The 23,520-nt window shown below is 34.6% G+C and overlaps 1 protein-coding gene and 1 long non-coding RNA gene across 2 annotated transcripts; one reads left to right on the top strand and one right to left on the bottom strand.

Moving 5' to 3' along the window:
• LOC126738358 (equilibrative nucleoside transporter 3-like) lies at nt 1-20,422 on the bottom strand. The gene is made up of 9 exons (XM_050443656.1): nt 19,973-20,422; nt 19,743-19,909; nt 14,519-14,613; nt 14,401-14,451; nt 14,100-14,344; nt 13,782-13,989; nt 13,640-13,725; nt 13,380-13,579; nt 1-7,089 (listed from the first exon to the last, which is right to left on the bottom strand). Exons 1-9 carry the CDS (start codon nt 20,180-20,182, stop codon nt 6,978-6,980), a joined length of 1,374 nt encoding a protein of 457 aa, XP_050299613.1. The 5' UTR covers nt 20,183-20,422; the 3' UTR covers nt 1-6,977.
• A 128-nt stretch (nt 20,423-20,550) lies between these two features.
• LOC126738359 (uncharacterized) lies at nt 20,551-22,281 on the top strand. Its single transcript, XR_007661307.1, has 3 exons — nt 20,551-21,360; nt 21,449-21,625; nt 22,104-22,281. It is a non-coding gene; the product is annotated as an uncharacterized LOC126738359 (long non-coding RNA).
• Nucleotides 22,282-23,520: the final 1,239 nt, after the last annotated feature.

The raw sequence follows: 23,520 nt of genomic DNA, 5'->3' as shown, positions 1-23,520 counted from the left end.
TTTTACTTTGGAAAAACTTAATATATATAATCTCTTTAACAAAATATATTTGGATAAATTCACTCAAAATATACCCACATAAAATAATACAATTAATCAAGTTGCATCGTTAAAACTTGAATAAAAACGGCATGTGCTACATACCTCACATTGTACCAGTAATACAGGAATTCACATAATCCGAATTGCATTTAAAAATTGTCTCAAAAAAGCAGCCTGCAAGTAGTAGAAACAATTTTGTTTACAACTCGAATTGGTGGTAAAAGCTGTCAAAATTATTAGCAAAGTATTACAAAAATAGATGAAGCTTTAACAGATATTAGATATGTTCGTACCTATCCGAGTCACCCTGTATTGTCTTAAATTAAAACAATACTTTGCTTAGACTCTAAGCCGAGAAGCGAGTGACCCTGTCTAAAATTTTCAAAAGATGTCTTATTCTTTCCTATTAGCACAGAATAAACAATCTCAGATCGTTTATTCTGTGCTATTAGGTAGTAGATATATAAAAATAAATAAAGTAAATGAGCATTATAAACACAGATATTAAAATAATTGATATATGCAGATATCTATATTATAGAGAGTTAGATATTTAACAGGTTGACAGCCGAGGATTATCACCAAAGGTTTCCCTAGGTGCCAAAACTCATTTCCGGACAACCATTGCATATAAATTAAGGAAGCGATATCAAAACGTTTGAATAATTATTTTTCTTTAAGAAGAATAAATAAAAAAAAATAGCGGTCATATATGGCCGCCCGGCACTGTAGGAACAAGTCTGCCGCTGTGGCCAAGCGGGCATCGCATCGGCCATCGCGACAAAAAGTAAATATTTCCAGGAACCATGCGAACGGTTCTTGTTCGACTGTAACCCAGTATGTTTTGTAGCGTGGTAAAGTGATAAATGGAGGTGAAAGTACAACTGGTCAACTGTTGATCACGTATGAATACAGTTGACGGCGGCGGGCCACGTGTTACGTACGAATGGAATAGAAACATTTAGTTCTTTCTCGATTTTCGACAAGTACGTACAAAGAGTGTAGCTATGTCTAGTCGCAGCAAACGAATTTTGAGTTTAGCCTTGAATGCCAAACTAGGTAGGTTTATTTCTAAGCTGCAAACATTATCATTTACTTACTTGTTCCAAGACATATAACCACTTCTAAATATTTTTATAGAAAGCGATATCAGTAGTGAAGACGAAGACGACTCAATCGTCGATCCAGAGTTTTTACCATCAAGTGATGAATATGAGTCATCTTCTGATGAATCCGGAATGGACATACATGTACCGAAAAGGCGTAAAATTGATTTAGCTGTGGCTGGTTGTAGCAAGGACACTCCCAGTAATGATAACTCACGTGAAATTCGTGAAAGGCGTAAAAATGATTTATCTGTGGCTGGTTGTAGCAAGGACAATCCCAGTGATGATAACTCGCGTGAAAATTGTTCGAATAATTTAAAAGAGAGTCATGTCCTGGATGAATCTGAGAATATCGTGGAGACTGAATTTGACCCATCAGACCTGGTTCCTAGTAATGAACACTTTAGAAGCGATCCGCCCTCCCATACCTGCTCGGAACCAACTGGTAGGCACGAATATTTTCCAATGACTTGTGAATTTGGAGTTGCTCCAAATTATATCGCGGCACTCATAAACGACTTAACGCCTTATAAATGCTTCGCATTTTTTTTGGATAGGAATGTTATACAGGAAATGACAAACCAAACCAATCTGTATGCTACCCAAGTACTAACAGAAGCAGGGGATGTAACTTCTGGTTCAAGACTGCGTGGCTGGGTGCCTACTGACTGTCATGAAATTCTCAAATTTATTGGTAGGGTAATGCCGCTCACCCTATTTACTTGACACATACGTTGCATAGAAACACAGCACATGGACTGAGACGCGAGGGGGTGATGTCGGTGCCGCCCAGCGCCATAATAGCAGTTTGCTTCCGTAGCCGTAAGAGTGAAGTGCGTTTGTTTCTTTTCGGCAGCTTTCATCTAATTTTTAGCTCGGAATTTTTAGCGGTAAGTCAAGATTTTCAACACTTTTAATCACATGTATTATTATCTAAAGTACTAAGACATTCTGTTTTGTGATAATGTAAACATTGTTGTGCAATTGTATTTGTATATATTTTATATTTTAAATCAAATATAAAACGGTCATTTGGGGTTATGGCGCTCAAGTGAGCGTCATTACCCCATTAGTAAAGGTTTTTTTTTCAGAATATGCCCAGAAAACGTGAAAGGACCACTGCCAAAGCGGCTTGGACCGAAGAAGACCTACTGCATGCCAGAACTGCGATTGAAAGGGGGATGTCGAAAAGACTAGCAGCAAGAACATATAAAATTCCATTTACTACATTAAGAGATAGGCTAAAGAATCAAAACATAGGCCGTCCACGACTGGGTCGTAAACCAGTTTTTAATCAACAACAACAAAGTGAAATAGCTGAACAGGTTAAGCTGCTGGGATCAATATACTATGGATTAAGCGTTACAGATTTGCGTAAATCCGTTTACAAGTATGCAGAGATTAACAGTATCAAAAATAATTTTGATAAGAACAGCAAAATGGCTGGGTTAGATTGGGTACAAGGTTTTATGCGACGCAACCCTTCTGTTGCTGTACGTAAAGTTGAAGCAACAAGTTTAAATAGGGTTTCTGCTTTTAACAAAGAAGAGATTACTCACTTCTACCAAATGCTTGGTGACCTAATGGAAAAGTATAGGTTTCCTCCTAATAATATATACAATGCTGACGAAACAGGGATCACAACCGTCACAGATCCGGGAAAAGTGCTTGCAGAAAAAGGGCAACGAAGAGTAGGCGCAGTTACGAGCGGCGAACGCGGCAGAAATATATCAGTCATGTGTGCCATGAGTGCGGCTGGGAACTTCGTACCACCAATGTTTATTTTTCCCAGGCAGAGGATGACACCGTTACTAGAAAAGGATGGACCGCCTGGTGCATTTTACACCCACTCCAAGAATGGCTGGATAAATGAGGAATTGTTTGTAGAGTGGCTTAAACATTTTGCAGCATATGTCAAGCCTACAGAAGATTCTCCTGTACTCGTAATACTCGATAACCATAGCAGCCACATCTCCCTTCCAGCTTTTAACTATTGCAAAAAAAATCACATCGCCATGCTTTCCATTCCACCACACAGCTCTCACAGAACACAACCTCTCGATGTGTCTTTTTATGGTCCCCTGAAAGCTGCTTATAAACACGAATGCAACATGCATATGAAGACACACTTAATGGCTAAAATAACTCCATATGACGTCGCCTGTTTATTTAACAAGGCATATGCACAAGTTGCAAACATAAGCAAAGGAGAAGCAGGATTCCGAGCCACTGGAATCTACCCTTTAAATCCAAATGTTTTTACTGAACAAGACTTCTTGGCAGCATCTCTGATGGCTCAAAACTCAGAACAACCCACTCAAAACGAAAATGAAACTGGCGATAATCTTGGAGCTGCGCAAACTCATCACATGACGATCAATCAAGCACCTGCATCTCCAGTTACTGGTTCATCGCTTGATATGTCAAACCACCAAGATCATGAATCTCCTGCTCCTGATCCACTGATGGAAGCGCCAAATCAAAATCTTGAAGCTTCTGTACATGCTGCATCTAAGTCCCAGTCTATCAAAAATAAATCACCCAATTCTGGTCCATCTAACCAGGCACTTTTGGGTGAACAAAAACAAACTTATGTTTCTTTTTCTAAGATAGCAACAACACCACCAACTATTGCGTCAACTTCAAAGCCAGCTCAAAGGAAGAGAAAACAACATTCTACCATATTAACATCGACTCCAATGAAAAATATATTAGAAGAGAAAGAAACGAACAAGAAAAAAAACTCAATAAGGCCGGAAGAAAAGATCAAACAAGAAGTAAAGTCACAGGAAATAATAGAAATAAAAATAAAAGTGGAACATCTTGCAAACGCAAAGTTTTGCAAGACAGTTCATCAGATGACGATGAACAAATTGAAAATGTCTGTGACGATGACAGTGATGATGAATTGAGTGTGAAAGGAAATGAATATAATAAATGCAATATTTGCGAAGAATTTGGAAGAAATAATGAAATGTGGTATCACTGTACCATATGTGGGTTCTGGACTCATGCCATGTGCACCGGATGGGATTCTCTAGATGGATACATCTGTGATTTCTGTAACTAAAACTACAATGATGATGTTTAGTGATGCTCAACTATGACTAAATACTTTATTTTAGTTATTTAAGGTTGTTTTTTTTATTTGTTCATAAAAAAATATGTGTATACGGTTATTTTTTAAAAAAGCAGATTTGAGCGTCATTACCCCTATGGCTGAGCGGTATTACCCATAGCCAGGGGCATTGACGCTCAACCCTGATTTTTTTTGAAGTTTTCCTACTGTTTTTAGGTAAACTATAATTACGTTTTATGTTAACATATTGACACACAAAGAGGTAAACTTTTGTCATTTGTTCTTATTTTTAATAAAAACCAAAGTTTTATAAAAATATTGCGTTTTTTCCTTAACTGAGCGGCATTCCCCCTGCTTCCCCTATCATTGGTTACATGGGACTTGTACAAAAACCGCAGATTTCGAACTATTGGTTCAAAGATAAACTTTATAAGAACTATTGTGTTCCCTCTATAATGCCAAGGAATAGGTTCCAAATACTACTAAAAATGTGGCATTTTTCGGATAATTCTACCTGTCCACCTGGCGATAGATTGCATAAAATCAAACCCCTTTTAGACAAACTAATTCTGAAGTACCAAGAGATATTTACTTCTGGACATACTTTCTGTATCGATGAATCGATTGTTCCGTTTCAAGGTAGGTTGATTTTTAAACAATACATACCACAGAAAACACACAAGTATGGTATCAAATTGTTCAAACTGTGCAGTGGAAACGGGTTTATATGGAATGTACGAATTTACGCAGGGAAAGAGCAAGAAACCAGAGGTTGAAAATAAAACTCATTATGTAGGAGCTCTGAGACAAAGGCGTAGAGGTAATCCTCAAGAAGTAATTGAAAAAAGGCTAAAGAAAGGTGAAATTTTTGGACTGGAAAATGAACGGGGCATATGTGTCTTGAAATGGCGTGATAAAAGGGACGTACTTATGCTGACAACAAAACATACAACAGAGACAATAACTGTGCAAAGGAGGAATGGTACAGTAATGAAACCGTGAGCCGTGCTTGAGTACAATGAAGGCAAATCCTCTATCGATCAAAGCGATCAAATGACTAGTTATGGAACTGCACTACGAAAGTCAATAAAATGGTACCGTAGAATTTATAATGGGTACGTCAATGGTAAACGCACATCTTATCTACAATAGCAGATAAAAAAATAAAAATTACAGAATTCAGGGAGTCGGTAATAAGAAAATTATTACAAACAGACGGGAATCTAGAAAGCCTCGAAGAAGAAAGGAGGGTCCAGTTGCAAAAACAAGAAAGTATTGCAAGAGGTGCTATGAAAATAAGGCACCAGGTCCCAATGGAAAAAATAAAGTGAAGAAGGTGCCAACGTTCTGCCCGAACTGTGAAAACCAGCCCCACTATTGTTTCTCATGTTTCGATATTGTTCATCAAAAGTAATAAATGTAAATTTTTGTAAGTTTCTCTGTTGAAAATATAAACACTATAACTTTTTCAACCTTATTGTATTATTTCTGAAATATACTTACCTTCTGTGCCACAGCGGTCATTCAATCGTATTAAATATAGCAGACATGACCGCCATTCAAAAACCCAAATTGCAAACTGTATGCAAAAACTCCATACATTACCCTAGAATCCGAGACGCAGTTCATCATAAAATAAGGCTCCGGTCATTTCGGCGGGCATATATGACCGCTCGGCACTCTGCGATATAGGTAAGAGCGGTCATATATGACCGCTTGGCAGTCAACCTGTTAAATGAACCAATTAGTTTCTCTAATTTATTTAAGGCACAAGTGTATAGGTGGCGGTGAGATAAGAGCCATCATACAACATGAATATCGTTGTTCCGCTTGAAACTTGTGGCTAAATGTGCTCATTAAAAAAAATAATATCTGTTCCTAATGAACATACTTCAACCATAAGTCTATTTTACGATTTCTTCTATTATCTTGCGATTATCAACTTTTACCACCAATTCCAGTTAATAACATGAATTTCCTTCTTTTACTACTTTTCCGGATACTTTTCGAATGCATGGATAAAAAAGTGAGTCCAAGAATCACCCACCTAAAAATCAGCACGTCTTGTCACAGCACAGCCTGTATACTTTATTAGCAGCATTTTAAATTCAACAATTATGATTCACTTGCTATGTTTTGACGTCTACTGCCTCTAGTTAATTATTGAATATCTTGCACATAATTTAAAATAAAAACTATTGACACAAAATTTACAGGTTATATACTCACTAAAATAAGGAACGTAAAGGTTTAAAATCTAATAAATTAGCTTAATAGTTTGACTGTATATCACTATATATCTATTCAAAACAGTTTGCCATTAAAAGCTTATATATACCAGAAATGCTCGACAGCTCTGAAAATAGACTAGTTATACGATATTTTATAAATTTTTGGCCACTGGTTTATCTGTTTATTATTAAAAAGCAGATTATTTATGATATTAAGATTACACAGAGATTTCGAGACTATATTAATATTATAGGCAAGCAAAGAATACATCGAGTGTTAAACAGATCATACCAGGATTAGTGATGATTTTATGAAATTTGAGGTATACATTTCGTCATATTTTATTAATTATTAACGTTATAATAGAATATGACACGTTTCGTCAATGATTTAAAGTCAATTAATATACTGTTTTTTTTTTGTCTTTTGATATGTTTAAGTAAACGGTATACAATAAATTCGTAGGTAATAAAGTGTTAGCCTAGTAACTGATTTTCCTAAAATTGTAACGAATGCGCTTACAACATTTTTACCATAAATAAACTTAAAGTAGATCCCAGCGCTAATCCTATACCCATAAAGACCGTCATTATTGCAGCAGCAGTTTCTTTTTCGTAATCATCAGCTTTCCTGCAAAATATTTGTTGAATTTACTATTAGAACGTATTTAGTTTATAGTACAATCTGGCAACAAAAAAGGTCTGCACTTTCAAAAAATTCATCATGTTACAATTTTTTGACATATGTTGAATTTTTGGAAATCTCAAAAACATTTTGCATTTTATTTTTCGCGGAAACGGTTAGACAAACGAACAAGATATAAAATGAAGAGAATAAAATACTTCACAATTTTCTCCATGGGAGCGAAACCGTATAACCAATCAGGATAAAGATAGAGGGCGCCAAAGTTACCAAAATTCAGTTTTTCGAATTTTCATGGTGAAAAATTGATTTTTTTACAGTCCCTTAACGTGAAAAAGTGTAGAGCACAAAAGAACACATAAAATTCATGTATAAATGTTTTTTGTAAGAAAAACTGTTTTTGAGTTACAGCGTTTGTTACTCAAAAACACGTAATTATAACGCTAATAAAAAAACGCTAATTATTTATCCAACAGAAGGTCTCGACGCTGGCTAATGCAATTTCTTTATTTGATTCTTGATCAGTGGCGAAGCGTACGAGTAGACAAGGTAGACACTGTCTATCCAAAATTATCCAGTTATTTGTTATTAATTTATCACGTAATTATTTCATGTAATTGTTGAATTAAAATTAAAAAAAAATTAACACAGAACGTAGCCTCTCCTTACTATTATTAAATAGTATTTAAACATGACAAATCCGAAGGCGCGACCCGCCTGACGCACCAATTAAAATAAAAATGCGGGGTTGACACCCAATTAATGCATACGAGCCCCAAGAAGACATTGATATTTGTCTTCCGAAATTTGGAACATCTAATCGAACCAAATAGACATCAAACAGGTGACAGAGGTCCGGCCGCATCAGTATTCAGCCTATTACGTCTGCAAAATTTACTCGCGGGAAAGACATTCGAGCTTTTGTCTATCGAAGTCGACCAGCTATTTTATTATGCTGTTGAGGGTTATTGTTTTTGGACACGCTTGATCTGGTCGGCCGTAATACATCTTCAGTTTTGTTTTGATGAATCTGCATTTTGCATTTAGTGCGGGCGCGTGCTATAGTAATTTAATAATTAGTATTTTTATTTTTGGGTGTATAGAAAAGGTTTTTTAGTGGATATTTTAGTGGTTATTTATCGACGACCGTTTGATATTGGCAATTCTATTTTAGTTGTGTTTTTATTTGTCTTTAATTAATTTTAAAATAGTGGATATAGTAATTATAGTATGTTATACCTATGTTGTGTTTTTTTGTAAGTTGTATTTATTTTTATCTATCTATCTTTTTATGCTAGTAGTAATAATTTTTTTATTTTTTATATTACTACATAATATTTCTTTTTGAGTTAATATTTACACATTTCTTAATAATTTCTTACGATTTTTATTGTTTGTCTACCCGAAAAAAAAGTTCACGCTTCGCCACTGTTCTTGATAGTGAAACAGTTATATTTTATATAGCTCATAATAAATATAAATACAGTGCTAGTCACAAGACTACATTTTTTAAAATATTCGCAAATGCCTTGATAACACCACATTTAAAGAAAAGATCCCAAAATAGTCCATTAACCTCTTGCAATAAAAATAAAAATTGCGACATTCTAAAAGTACTCTTTGAGTCTAATAAAAGTGTTGAAAGAGGTTAAGAGAAGTTAAATGTAAAAGAATATTGCAAGTTTTATCTACCAAAAATAAAAAGAAAGAAGACATATTTTTGGGGTTGTGGTAAAGTCCCATTTGTTCAAGCCATTTCAAAAAAAAAAAATTGTCAGGATTGTGTCCAGAAATAAATATCGTTTTTTTTTTTGGCACAATACAAAAAAAAATATTATAAATAAATGTTTTTTTACTAAAATGTGTTTTTCTTTTAATTTAACTGCTGTGTATATTAATTTATTATAATTCAAATTAAGGGCTAATTAAAACATCGTTAAAACTCATAGGAGTCTCTAAGACTCCAGATGTCAGTAGACTTAACAAATTATATGTTTCAGATAAAGGGTTATAATGTATCATCCAAGTATCACACTATAGGATAGCCATTTAACATACCAAAGTTTATTAATTCATACCCCTTCCAAAAATAAGTATTCCTACTGACTATACACATTTTCGATCCATTCTCTGAAACTGAACTAAAAATAAAAAAACGCCACTATTATATCGTACGCTGATGACACCGTTATCCTGTTCAGGGGATCTTCGGAAGCTTTGGCCGAGGAAGGACTCACAAAGATTTTATGTTGGCTACAAACATTCAAACTAACTTTAAATACAGGGTGTTTTAGAACTATGGGATCAAACTTCTGGGGGTTGTTCAGTGCAACAGAAGAATCCATTTGAGTATAGGAACTCAATGCGTCACTACGCCACTACGGCCTTAAGACGCGTTAAAATTTAAAAAAAAACATTAATTACCTAAATAGAATCTGCTGCATATATTTTTACCTTTTGTACATGATACAATTTTCAATGTCATGTTTAAAAATTTTATAGCTTACAATTTTTAAACACTTATTGCTAATGGAAAGAAAACATCAGAATCGTTGGTCTGTCAACGTATGGGCAGGCATTGTTGATGATTATTTAATTGGGCCATACCTTTTACCGAAACTTATCTGCGTTTCTTGGAGGAAGTTCTCCCAGAACTCCTTAAAAATATCCCACTAAACGTTAGACAGCAAATGTGGTTTCAGCATGATGGAGCGCCGGCTCACTTTGCTGTACAAGTACGCGAGTATTTGGTTCAGCGGTATGGGCACCGTTGGATTGCCAGAGGTGGAGCAGTTTCTTGGCCTCCTAGGTCACCCGATTTAACGTCACTCGAATTTTTCTTGTGGGGACATGTAAAGTCTTTAGTCTACGAAACTCCAGTAGAATCAAAGCCAGACTTAATTGGACGAATAACAGCAGCATTTGAAATCATTCAAAACGAGGATCAAATTTTTAGCGTAGTCCGCCGAAATCATGTGCGGGGAGGTGGAGACTACCAAATATTTAGGTATAACAATTGATAGACATCTGAAATGGGACGCACACGTGACACGACTTGCTAACAATATTCGGAGACTTATTCCGAGATTTTACACTCTAAGGCATATTTTAAGTAAAAAAAATTTACTAATGGTTTACAAGGCCCTGGTGGAATCCTTAATAAGGTATGGTATTCCTATCTGGGGTGGTCTGTACGAAAATTCCCTTAAACAACTAAACGTAGTTCAGAACTATATTATTAAAGTTATCTTAAAGAAGAACAAAAGGTACTTCAGATCTCTCTTGTTCCAAATATTAGAACTGTGTATATTTATTCTGTGTGCCTACTTATTTATGCCAAGCCATCCTCTGCTGCAACAGTTAATCACTCACATAGAACTAGAAATAACGTCAATAAACATCTTGTTATACCAAGCAGTAAGTCTAATATTAATTTAAGATTCTTTAATTACCTAGTTCCTAAGTTCTACAACTTGTTGCCTGTTAATATTAGGAACTTACATAGAAAAAACTTTTTTACCTAATTTTAGACAAATGTAATTAATTCTAGAATTACCTATGTAACATATCGTAAATTATGTCAGTAATATATTCATTCATTGGTACGATAAATTTCGTCAAGGGAATATTATCATCATCACTTAGCCTTGTCTCGTCCACTGCTGGACATGGGTACCCCATAATCCAATTCATCCTTGTCCTGTGCGGCATTCATGAAATTGATCCGGATTCTCTGTGATTTCTTACTGCTACGTGCCAGGCATCTTCTTTGTTAGCTATCCTCACTATCACACCTGTCATTTGCCGTAGTTAGTTACTAGAGATTCTGTCTCTGAGAGACATGCTCATCATCGATTTTTTTATTCGTCTTTATGCAATGCGTATTTTAATTACAGACTGTTTTGAGATGGTAAGAGTTTCTGCTCAAAAAGTAAGTACTGGCAATACGAATTGATTAAAACCCTTTCTCTTCAGGCATATAGGGGTATATCTTAATTTACCAAAAGCGTGTCATCTAAGCCAAATTCTCCTTTTTATTTTACAGGTCTTGGTTGGTTCTTCCAATGAGGATTTCGTGGCCTAAATATGAGCCAGTTTGTCTGAAAAACTACCGTTCTGTAGTATGCCTTCACTTTGTTTTTGAAGGTGGTAGACAATGGTACAGTGAAAACATCTTGTCGGACTTGCATTGTCTTATTTATTTAATGTAACACATGTAATGTAACACAGTGTTACATTAAATAAATAAGACAATGCAAGTCCGACAAGATGTTTTCATGCCTTCACTTATCACGAGATTGGTCGTTTTGTTAGTGTTTATGTTAAACCTCACTGTCCTCCACGCATTCCGTAGCCTTCGTAACATCTTCAAGAGTGGCCTAAAGAATTTTGACGATAGAACATCTCGTTGGCTCATTCCTCGTTCTCAATTATACAATAATATAAATATAATATTCAGCGCTTTTATTTTAAAACAAATACTTCAGACAATCAAGATATACAGGAGGACGTTTAATTTTATATTTAACAAAGTTCTGTCAATCACCTTCAGCTAACATCACTTTGATATTTAAAATGGGAACCCCCATCATGTGACACATGATTGTAAGGAGCATTAAAGTGTCTATTCAATAGTGCCAAAAAAAAATAAATCGTTTGACTTACCAGCGAACGAATAGTGAGCTAAAATGTCTAGTAATAATAATAATAATAATAATAATAATAATAATAACGTTTATTATTTACCATGGAAATTAGATAGAATATAAACTTACAGATGTTTTCACTAATTGAGGTAAATAAAGGCCAATGTATCAGACTACTGCATGGAAAATGCAGGTTCTGTTCTACCTACACAGCTACAACATAAAAAACCTTTGGACTAAACTACTTTTTACATAAAACTAACTACTAGATAAATAGTTGATGATTTGGTGCAGATTACAACAATACAACAATTAAATATATCTAATACTAGCCATTCAATTGCAATTTATAAACAAGGAAAATGAAAAATAAATCTTCTAGCTCTAATATGCATGTTACTGATTATCTAATAAGATTTGCCTTACTTTTGTTTTGAATGTATAAATGGAATTCGAAATATCAGTTATATTGGGTGATAGCACATTAAGCCACCTAAAAAAGCTTATGTGATACATGACCTCGCCTATTTAGAATACCATAAATAAAACGAATACGAGAGTTTTGCATTTTTTGAATTGTATGGGAGTCTTGGCCACTTAGACAAGGTCCATAAACCACATCACAATTTATTTGATATGTGATCATTAAACTTTAGCTGTGAATGGAGTGTTAAACCCAAGTTTTTGATGTCCAACAAACAAAGAAAATTCTTCATAAATAGTCTTTATTTGAACTTTACTTCCAAAGAGAATAACTACACATTTTTTCGTGTTTAATTTTAACATATGTTTACTAGAGACCTTAACAAGTGCATCAAGATCAGAATTTATATGGTTCAAAGCAGTTAAATACCCAGAAGGTAAAAAGGAGTAATACAACTGCGTATCATCTTCATAGAAGTGACACTTACAGTGTTCAAGATATTGAGGAAAGCATGTTGTATAAATACTAATAATAGTAGTGGCTCCAATATACTACCTTGGGGCACCCCATTAAGAACTGAAAGACGACTTGAAAAGGTTGCATCCATTTTTACCATTTGAGACCTATTACTTAGAAATGACTTTATTAGAGCTATAGCATAATTTGAGGATCCTCAATAATGCAGTAAAGCTACCAATGTTTGATGATTTAAAAAATCGAAAGTTTTAGTAAAATCTAGCAATACCAGAGAAGTCACTTCGTCTCGGGCACGAAAAATGTCATCAATAATATCTGCCATTGCTGTTGCGCAACTATATCCACTTCGCAATCCAAATTACTTAATGGGTAATATTGAAAATCTATTAATATAGTTCCTTATTTGTACATCCAATATGCGTTCTAATATTTTAGACATCGTTGGTAGCACACTAATGGATCGAAAATGTGTATAGTCAGTAGGATTACTTATTTTATTATATGGAGGAACACCGATCTGAACTTTAACAGGATCACTTTGAGTTTTATCAATCTTGACCATCTGTATCACTCAAGTAACTAGAAAACACTTCTAAGGCAATCCCACGTGCCCCTATACGAATTTAGAACATTCAGAAGTGTTGAGTGAGGCAATGGTTTAAAAGTTTCACTTTATGAAATATCAGTTTGACTAGTAATTTCATAGTTAGTCAATAGTTGGGTGAACTTACCTTGGAGCTAAAATAGCAGTCAAATTAGCCAAGTAACCATTGCTTAGCGCACACAAGAATAAAATTATGATATATTCATAGTCTTTGTTGAAGACTACGTCCCAGTGGTGGTGGCGAGGTTGTGCATTGCACAGCATCATTAGTGGAATAAATACAAACCTGGCAAGGCTTAATATTAGCACTACGGTTTCATTCTTAGGCTAAAAGAGATATCAAAGTTAAAGAACAAAAGAATATTTCTTAAAGTTTGGAAAACAAACCTGTTGAAGCCTTCCGGCTGTAATTCTTCCCACGTAATCCCCAATACTAAATAGGAGATAAGCTATAGTAGGAACAAAGAACACATCTAAAAACATAATAACATTTGAATTGGATAATTTATTGTTTAAAAATTTATTTTACCATTCCACTTATTTCCACTACCTCTTCCTTCAGATTCTATAAGTACCGTAACTCCAGGGTAAACGCTCAAAGAAAAGAAGAATACTAAAAACATGGATACTCCGTATATCCAAACTTTCTTCAAAATCACACTATGGCAAACAAGCTGAGTAGTGGATGAACTGCTGCCAAAGTCTGAGATACTAAGAAATTTATCTTCGATATGATACTAAAAAATATGCCTGTTAAATACTCTGTCAAGAGTTAGTGCGAATTATTAAAATATAAAGAATTTTGTCTTGTTGACATAAAGCGTAACAGTACATCAATGTAGCTTACCTTATAAAAAACAGTCTTGGTGAGCACAATATATAAAACAACAGATATTACAATCGTAACATTTCCAATAATAAAATAGACTAAAGCGGCGTGCGTAGAAGAAGCTCCCAATGCAAGGGACACGATTTCAGCTAAAGCGGCGAATATGCCTCCCAAGGCTTGACCGCCGATGACGGCCGTTATGTAAACCGGTGAAAAGTTGCCCACGATACCAAAAACACTTCCTGACAAGACGGCGCTACAAACTAAACGAAACATACATGTAACTAAAGTTAAAATCAAGTAGTTGATGTTCACTGACCGTTGAGTAAGACAACTATTCCCAATGTGATCATAAAAAAACCATGTTGCCCTGAAAAAAGTTATCGGTAAATAAATTCTATTTAATTTTACTTACTCGAGTTTTTTCCAGTACTTACATTTGTCAGTGTCAATTAAAACAAAGATAAGGGTGACCAGCATTAATAACAACATAAATAGTAAAGATGCTAAAATTCTTTTATTTGCGGAGACTCTGAAATTAAGAGAAAATTAGTTAGAGTGCCACAGGATAATTGGAACAAGGAAATTGTTTATTTGCAGTTTCGTGTTTGTGACCCAATATCTTCAATATTGCGGAGGGTTGACCCCACCCAATAACCCTCCGCAATATTGATCATTTATTTGTTTGAATCTCTACAATAAAGTCAATCAAAATAGTTGGTTACAGCATACAGGCTGTTATCTTTGACAGAATCGTCTACAATTTTATAATTCTATCAGATCTTTTTTTTAACACCCTGTATGAATTCCGGCAAGAAATTTAAGTTTTTTATTCTCTTGCACTATTTTTGTATTTGTCACTGTCTTCGATATATTTGGACCAAATAAAGCAGAGCAAAAAGCTGATTTTATTTGTATGTCATTGTGTTATCACCCAAGCAACACATCATATATTATTATCGTTAAATATATATAATTATTCAATGATTTTTTTAGTAAATTTTTGGCTTTATATTTATTACGGCGTATATTTATCACACTGTAGAATATACGTATATCATATACGATTCTATTTACAAAAGGGAAAAATTGTCGGCATTTAAAAATATTTACACGGGATTTACATATCTAGTTTTTAAACTTGATTACTACACTTCAAATATTTGATGAAATTCTTCTGAAAAATCACTGTTTTTCGTCCATATGATGCAATATAATAAAATTAAATATTGAATATATATTTTCTGCAAAAACATTGTTTTTCATCAACAAGAATTAACATTTATCGGAAATTTATAGTTGAAGTTCAACCAAAAATTTACATCTCACGTTTAAAGTAATAAAAGTCGAGTTTTCCAGGCAAAACTGCTTATAAAAATTGAAAAACAAGTCCAACTGCGTAGAAAAACAAACAGAATGTTTTATCTGCTTTGTGTGAAAATCTGGCTTTAAATGCTTGAAATTTTTTTTTTCTTCCAGGCAGTTGGATGTACAATTTAAAGTAAAAAAGTCAAGTCTTCCAGGAAATATTGCTTCGAAAAACAAAACACTAAATAACAACACACCTCAAATTCTTAAAAAAACTATAAAGTTTTAAAAAATCGAAACTATTGACCGTGTTTAATTTCATATCAACCGATAGGGTTAATAATAATCTAATAAACCATTAAAAATTATAATTCGTCCGGTAACAGACAGAAGGAAAGTTGGTTAATCATTAACGAATGTAGGCAGTCTTCTCGTCGGCGGTTGGTTGAATCGGACTTGGGGGCCCGATGATTTCAATGACTATTTTTCTAATATTGCTGAGAAGTTACTGGAAGCAGTTCCCAGTGACGGCGATCCATTGTTGTATCTTAATCGGAATGCTATCAACCAATCATTCTTTTTCCACCCTGTAGATGCCACCGAGGTCCATGAAACAATTCAGTGCTTGAAGAATCATAGGTCTTCGGGTTCCGATGGTATCTCTTCACGTCTACTGTCACTTCTGCCTGCGAGCGCTTTAGGTGCTTTGGTTTGGGCAATCAATCAGTCATTTCTTCAGGGTGAGTTCCCATCCTGTTTAAAGGAAGCTATGATTATCCCTCTTCATAAGGGTGGTAGCTTGGACCGACCCTCTAACTTCCGTCTCATATCAATTTTGTCTACCCTCTCCAAGGTTCTTGAGCGGCTTGCAAAAAAGAGAATTGTCTCTTTTTTGACCAAATACAATGTGCTGTCCCCTAATCAGTATGGATTTCAGTCATCTAAGGGCACGCAGGATGCCATTTTCAGATTCTTGGAAAGTGTGATTCATATCTGAAGGGTCGTCGTCAGAGAGTGTGTGTGGGGTCGGAGTATTCTGAATATCAATCTGTTGCCTAGGGAGTACCTCAGGGGTCGGTACTAGGACCAATACTTTTTGTCGTATATATTAATGACCTCATCCGACTTAATATCCAGGGAAAATTCACGCTCTTTGCTGACGACACCACCGTTCTCTGGCATGGGTATGATACCGACTCTTTGAGAATAGTTGGCTGTTCTTCAACTTATATATGAGTGGTTCAGGGCAAATTTACTATCATTAAATCCAGAGAAGACCTAATTTGTTTTACAAATAACCGTAGTCTTGATAATATTCTTATTGCTAACTGCCCTGTCCCGCCTTATTCTAACAATAAGTTTTTGGGTCTGGTGATTGACAAGGAGCTTAAGTTTGAGGACCATATACGGAGTCTCAGCAATAGGGTTTCTGCGGGTTGTTTTGCTGTTAGGGTGGCCTGTCGGGAGCTTGGCATGGGGATTGGGAGAGCCGTGTACTTTTCCCTGATTGAGTCCCATCTCAGGTATGGTGTCTGCTTTTGGGGTAGTGCAAGCAACTATCTTCTACAGATATTGTTTGTTCTATAGAAACGTGCTGTGCGTTATATATGCGGGATATCACCTAGGGAATCATGCCGACCATATTTTATCAGGGAGGGCATTCTTACAATCTACTGCCTATACATACAGGAGGTGGCATGCCTTATTTTCTCCCATCAATACAGGTTTGTCCTACAGAATCCACGATATGTCACCCGCCAGCGGAATAATTTACGGCTTCCCATTCCAACATCTGCCTTGGTAAAGAGATCAATTTTTTATGAAGGTATAAAAATCTTTAACCACCTACCAGAGGACATTAGACTTCTACTTAGTTACTAGTTCACCTCAAGACTAACACTTTGTCTATCTGAGTTGACATCATCACAAAGACAAAGTGTTAAATAACTTAAATATTTTTATTTTACATCTTTGAATTAATTAACTAGAGGTTAAGTAGAGTGACCTTAAGGGCCGACTTCGCCTTTTGCCATATTATACTTAGTTTTTTTTGTTTCAATTTGCAGAGTATTGCAATTTTTCTAAACAAAGACGATTTATTATTATTATTACTGTTATTCGAACATTTAACCCATAAACTATAGGCCTGCATCACTTGTTTACAATGCTAATAATATTAATGACCCAGGATGAGGCAACCAAAAACAATTGTGTATTATTCATAATAACAAAAGAGACAGTTTTGAAAAAAAAATGCGTAATAATGATCCAATCTGATTTTCTTATGTAAGCTAAGCAATATGAGTCAGAATATATAATTAAATATTATTAAATGACAATCAATATAATAATTTAAGAAATAATAAAGATAAAGATATTATAGATCAAAACAATTTTGCAATATGTAGTTTTTTCTCAAAATTTCAGTGACTGACTGACTGTTATATTATTTGAGAACGGCTTATGTACAGCTATGCGTAGAACCTCAACATTTATTAAAATTGCTACATTTGAACTATACTACTAATTTATACTTGCTTTTATTTTTGTGAAAATTTTTAGAATTATTTATATCTATGCAGGTATGTTACTACTGCCAGCTGCATCCAGTGTTGGATTTATTAAGGAATCGTCCACATAGTTGGATTATGTCTTGTATAGTCCAGAAACCATACAATATTGGCTAGATAAGCACAAGTACTGAGAGTTCAAGCATTGGATTGACAGGTGCATTAATATTCAGTAACAGGATCATTTTCGCCTTTTTCATCATTGTTTTAAATTGACATAAAAACCTGATGCTCCATAAAGATTCTAAATCTTGAGTAAACCTTAAGAAGCCAGGTTCATTCATATGCTCATCAATTTGAAGTTTGTTATAGTCATCTTCTCCAATAATTCTACATTGGATGCCAAGTATTTGAAGAAGTTGTGTAGCATCATGGACCATAATGCTACTGCATGGTAGCATCTGTCCACCAACATAATGTAACCGTTCTCAAAGTTCGGCATCGTTGTTCCGCGAATCAAAATAGGGCCCAAAAATATCAAATATAACTCCACCTGGAGCAACAAGGTTGGGTTTAAGGTCTTTTCGGGTTTAAGGTCTGTGCTTATGAACTGAATATGATTGACAACACAAAACACAAAAATTCGAACTTTTGTGACAACATGGACGCACAAAACGGACAGCATGTTGAATTCACTATAGCAATCATTTGGATGGGGATTATACAGAATGTTGAAAAATTGTGTCACATCCTGCGCAATATAACTCTGCATAGTTATTGACCTTGGCCCAATATTTTCAGAAACGAATTTTACAATCAATAAAATTCAAACATGGTGCTTACAGCATCTAACATTTTCAGGAATATAAATTGCTTCTTGAGTGAAAATATTTACAGATAGTTTTGGTCATACTTGACTAAATTTTTTTGAAAAACCAGTTATCCTATATGTTTCGGACATATAAGATGTCCATCATCAGGGATATACAAAGAGGGTTTTCATCACAACACATAAAAAGCCACAGTGCTTCTGGCAAGTTCAAAGGTTAAAATTACTAACAATAAATAAAAAGGGCATATTAAGATGCACGAGAAAGTGACTAAACAGGGTCTACACAAACATTAAAATCACATAATTACCACACTAGGATAATTGTTATGTCAACAAGAATTAAGAACAAAGGAAACATATACATTTTCAAAAGATAGGGTGCACCCTATTTAAAATATGGTACCTGTAATTTGTAAAATTAGACTATGTTAAGGCGGTACTAGAAATGATACTTATAAATAAAATGTTTTGACTCTAATATGAGAGAAAGAAAAGGCGTTATAAATTAGCATTAAAATTTAATGAATTAAAAAAATTTGTGGATGAATGATTTATTTGATCATTGACACATGTAGTATTACTATTTTGTATAGCTCTATTTATTTCTAAAATTTCAAGTAAATGCAGTTTATTACCTTTATGGCAGAAATGTAAATATTTGGTGTCTAAAAGAGGATCGAGGTTATGGTTATTGAGATGTATGTGTCTAGCAAAATTGGATTTAATATTTGAAGGGCAAAGATTGCATTTTGTAGCCTTTTCGATCTCTTTACAATGTTCAGTAACACAAGTGGAGAATTTTCTACGGGTTTGGCCAAAATAAATTTAGTGGAGGATGACCGAAACTATTTTAGTTACCCTTTGACATATTAACTCTACTGCAAGTATGGACTACTTTTTCAACTTTAATTGGTAATGGTTTGTGGGATCAATAAATGCTTTCCACAGTAAAAAAAAAAATCTTCAGAAATGTTGATAAATCCTATTGATAAAATAATTATTATACTTTACCTGTGAGCGATAGCGGCATTTAAAACCAAAAACACCAAGTTCGGAACAGCAGAAGCTACACTGATATAGGACGTAAATTCTGCTTGCAAAGGAGTCTTGTCTTTGACCTCACTACCTTTGACAGTATTATTATGAATGTCTGTGTCTCGGAATTTGTACATCCAGTACTAAAATTATTATTAAAAAATTATTTTCTAAAAACAAAGAGAAAGAACAATATAAGAACTTACGTCGTTTGCTGTAACATAAAAGTTCCATGGCAGAAGGGTGACAATTCCTAATAAGTAGAAGATGAAGTAAACAGTGTAAAATTTGTCCTTTGGTTCAATAGGCTTAAACAGTGGTTTGTTGTCTTTTATAGCAAGAGATTCATGGATATCATTCTCTTCTAACTCTGAGTCGATTTCTTGCAGCAAGGGAGTAGTGTTTATCGAAGCCATAACAGCTGCTTTGCTTTGTTCTTCCTCTGCCTTGATTTATTATTAACCCCTATCTTATCACTTGCAAAGGATTAACGTAAGCCTATTATTTAAGAGACATGCTCATAAAATTTCCTAAAGGAAAAAATTTTTATTTCATAAACAAGGCTGACATTTTGACCTAAAGTATTAAAATAAAAACATTTTCTGTTTATAAACTATTGTAAAAATGAGTAACAAAATCAGCTGATTGGTCACAAAAAAAAGGCAAATGGCTTTACACTTTAGACCGTTGTATCGATGTATGAAAACATCGATGTTTTCATACCTAGTGCTTGGTAGGTAGATCGATACAAAATATTACGATTTTATGGAAAACAACATACAGTTGTTTATTGTATTTTAAAATATATAATAATCCATCCTGGATTAGACTACCTGCGTCTCATTCTTCAGGACTGTTAATTCAAAAGCATATATTACACAGGGCACAGAATAAACGATGAGACCGTTTATTCTGTGCACAGGGCGAGATTACTAGCCAGTCGCCGACGAATTTACTTGCTGCTATAAAAGTCGTCAAATGTAATCGCGGCTGCTAGTAAACTCGCGGCTCGCTTTTTCCCAGCGAGTAAAGTTGAACACTGGCCTACTTTTCTCGCTACTCGCTCAGTCGCTCGCGATTTCTCTCTCTGGCGAGTGAAAACGCTATGTGTAAATTAAAACAGGACTAGTACTAGTTGGATAAAATGGCGGATAAAGTGCGTGCAGGAATTATTGTTGTAAGCCTTTTAATTCGGAAAAAACTACAAGAAAAGTTAAACCAGAAAAAAAGAAAAGCAAGACGGGTGCGGGTCAGGAATTGGATTTCAAAACGCGACACATATGGGGCTTCTAATATTTTATTGAAACAATTAAAGGATGAGAATCCTGTGGCGTACAGGAATGTTTTGAGAATGAGAAATGAACAGTTTAATAATTTATTACAAATGGTTGACGAAACAATCCGCAAAAAAAATACAAAAATGAGGATGGCGATACCAATTGCTACAAAACTAGAAATAATCCTGCCCTTTTTGGCAACTGGTGATTCGTTTAAATCACTAGAATACTTATTCCGAGTGCCTGAATGTACAATGTCACTGTTTATACCCGAAGTACTTGCAGCAATTTGTCAGATTCTAAAGCCATATTTAAAGGTAGGCATAACTTAATAATCAATTTATTTTTCACACACTGTTTAAGAAACAAGTTACTTATTTATAAAAAATATTATTTATTCATTAGGAATTAAAATTGTGCCGAAAATGTATTTATAAGTGCTTGATGAAGAACATCGTGACCATATCCGTTATCTTCGTTATTTTGGATTTGGATATGTGTTTCATATGTGGTTGAGGCAGGGCTGGGATCACTTGGGGAGGATAACGGTGGAGAAGTTTGCAGTTGAAGGGGTTCTCCGTAGTAAGTATTTATTTGGTTATTGTTTTCTAAACAGATTAGCTGTACACATGTAATAGAATTCTGAATTTCTTGCTGCAATAAAATAGCCTGACGTTGCGGCAGTTGACAAAGCTCTGCAGCTACATACTTCCCAAATTCGTCGTACAGTTTTACCTGTGATACATATTCAGCAATTCTATTTAACTGACCGACTGCATCAGTCATTTCTGGATCTGCTTGTTTTTTCACCATTTTTTTAGGTTTAGGAGGTCCCATCGCCTGTGAGAGTTTTACATTTTGTTCCTTGGGCGGTGTATCGGGTTCTTCATCATCAGGATGTTTAATTTGAGAGTTTGAGACTTCCTCAGATATATTCTGTGTAGTGGGTAGAGTAGAGACTGTGGTAGAGAAATTAGAACAAATCTATAGAAAATGTGTTTACCTTTTGCTTGATTTAAGAAGTAAACAAATTTTACTAATATATAATATTTTTTTCCAGATGGCTACAACAAGCAATGAATGGAAAAAAGTACAAAGCAGTTTTCTTCTTCGTTGGAATTTCCCAAGATGTTGTGGAGTGATTGATGGCAAGCACGTTCTGATTAAAAAACCTCCCAGGTCTGGGTCAGTGTATATTAATTACAAAAAAACCTATAGTATAGTGTTATTGTTACACCAAAAATCAGAAGCATTGAGTCTACAGTCCAATTTAAAAAAGCTGTTTACTGGTTGCAGATTAAATGTTTTTATAATTTTACTTTTGGATAATAATTTAAACTTGTGTTAGATATTTAGAATATTTATTTTAAATTTTGTTATTTTGTTTATATAAGTATATTGCCTCTATGAATTCTAGATAAGAAAAATTAATGTACCCTATAGGAGCTAGATCCTCCTTTGTATGACGTTGCTTTGTCGTCCTGTATACGATTTTGTTGGCAAATAAAGGATATTATTATTATTATTATTATTATTATTATTATTATTATTATTATTATTATTATTATTATTATTATTATTATTATTATAAATCTGGTAGTAGAAATGAAATTTCCAATTATCGGGCTGTGTGTAACCAATCTGAGTTGCCAAAGCTGCTTGACTGCCTGGTCAGTCATAGGATTGCCTGGAATTTTAAATCTTAATTAAATCCTGAGCAATTTGGATTTATAAAAGGCAGATCTACTGATGCTAATTTGGTGCTGTATGTCAACTACCTCTACCGCAGCTTGGAGAAGGGACTTTAGGTTGACTCAATATATACAGATTTTTCCAAGGCTTTTGATAGGGTTAACCATGGGGTACTCTTGCAGCAGCTTAGGGCTTTAGGTATTGTGGGGCCTCTTAGTGGATCTCGGTATTCATCAGAGGTAGAACTCAGATTGTTAATCTTGGATGTACCTGTTCCTCTGAAATTTTGGCGCCATCTGGGGTGCCACAGGGCTCTCACTCAGGCTCTGTTTTGTTTTGCCTCTTTTTGATTGATTTAGTTTGGAAACTTGAAAATTGTCGTGTGCTAATGTTTGCTGATGATGTGAAGCTATTTAGGCCTATCACATCCCTTTCCGATGCTGTGCTCCTGCAAAAAGACCTTAATTTGTTCTTTGAATGGTGCCAGTCGAATAGAATGTCTCTTAATATCAATAAGTGCCATAAGATTACTTTTTCTAAGCAAAAGAATAGTGTAGCAATTGGTGTCAAAACAGAGGTTTCTGACTTATGAATATTTATTGACTCCAGGTTGTCTTTTAAAAGTCACATCAGGTGACTGGTAGGGCAATGAAAATGCTGGGTTTTATCCAACGTTCTACAACTGATTTGTCTTTGTTTACTTTTAGATTACTTTATTGCTCTCTTGTTAGGCCCATCTTGGAGTATGGCTCAATTGTGTGGTCCCCGTCATATAACTGCTACAT

The sequence above is a fragment of the Anthonomus grandis genome, chromosome 7 (assembly GCF_022605725.1).
Source record: "Anthonomus grandis grandis chromosome 7, icAntGran1.3, whole genome shotgun sequence".
Taxonomy (NCBI): Eukaryota; Metazoa; Arthropoda; class Insecta; order Coleoptera; family Curculionidae; genus Anthonomus; species Anthonomus grandis.
Note: the sequence above shows the minus strand (reverse complement) of the source record. Positions and strands in the feature narration are given on the sequence as shown.

Bases quoted from the DNA above. Each gene is read 5' to 3' on its own strand.
- LOC126738358 (XM_050443656.1), bottom strand. From the start codon at position 20,182: ATGGCTTCGATAAACACTACTCCCTTGCTGCAAGAAATCGACTCAGAG. The intron at 13,726-13,781 runs GTAAAATAAATT...TTATGTTTTTAG, and splicing joins TAGTGGAAATAAGTGGAATG to ATGTGTTCTTTGTTCCTACT. The intron at 7,090-13,379 runs GTAAGTTCACCC...AATATTTTGCAG, and splicing joins ACTGCTATTTTAGCTCCAAG to GAAAGCTGATGATTACGAAA.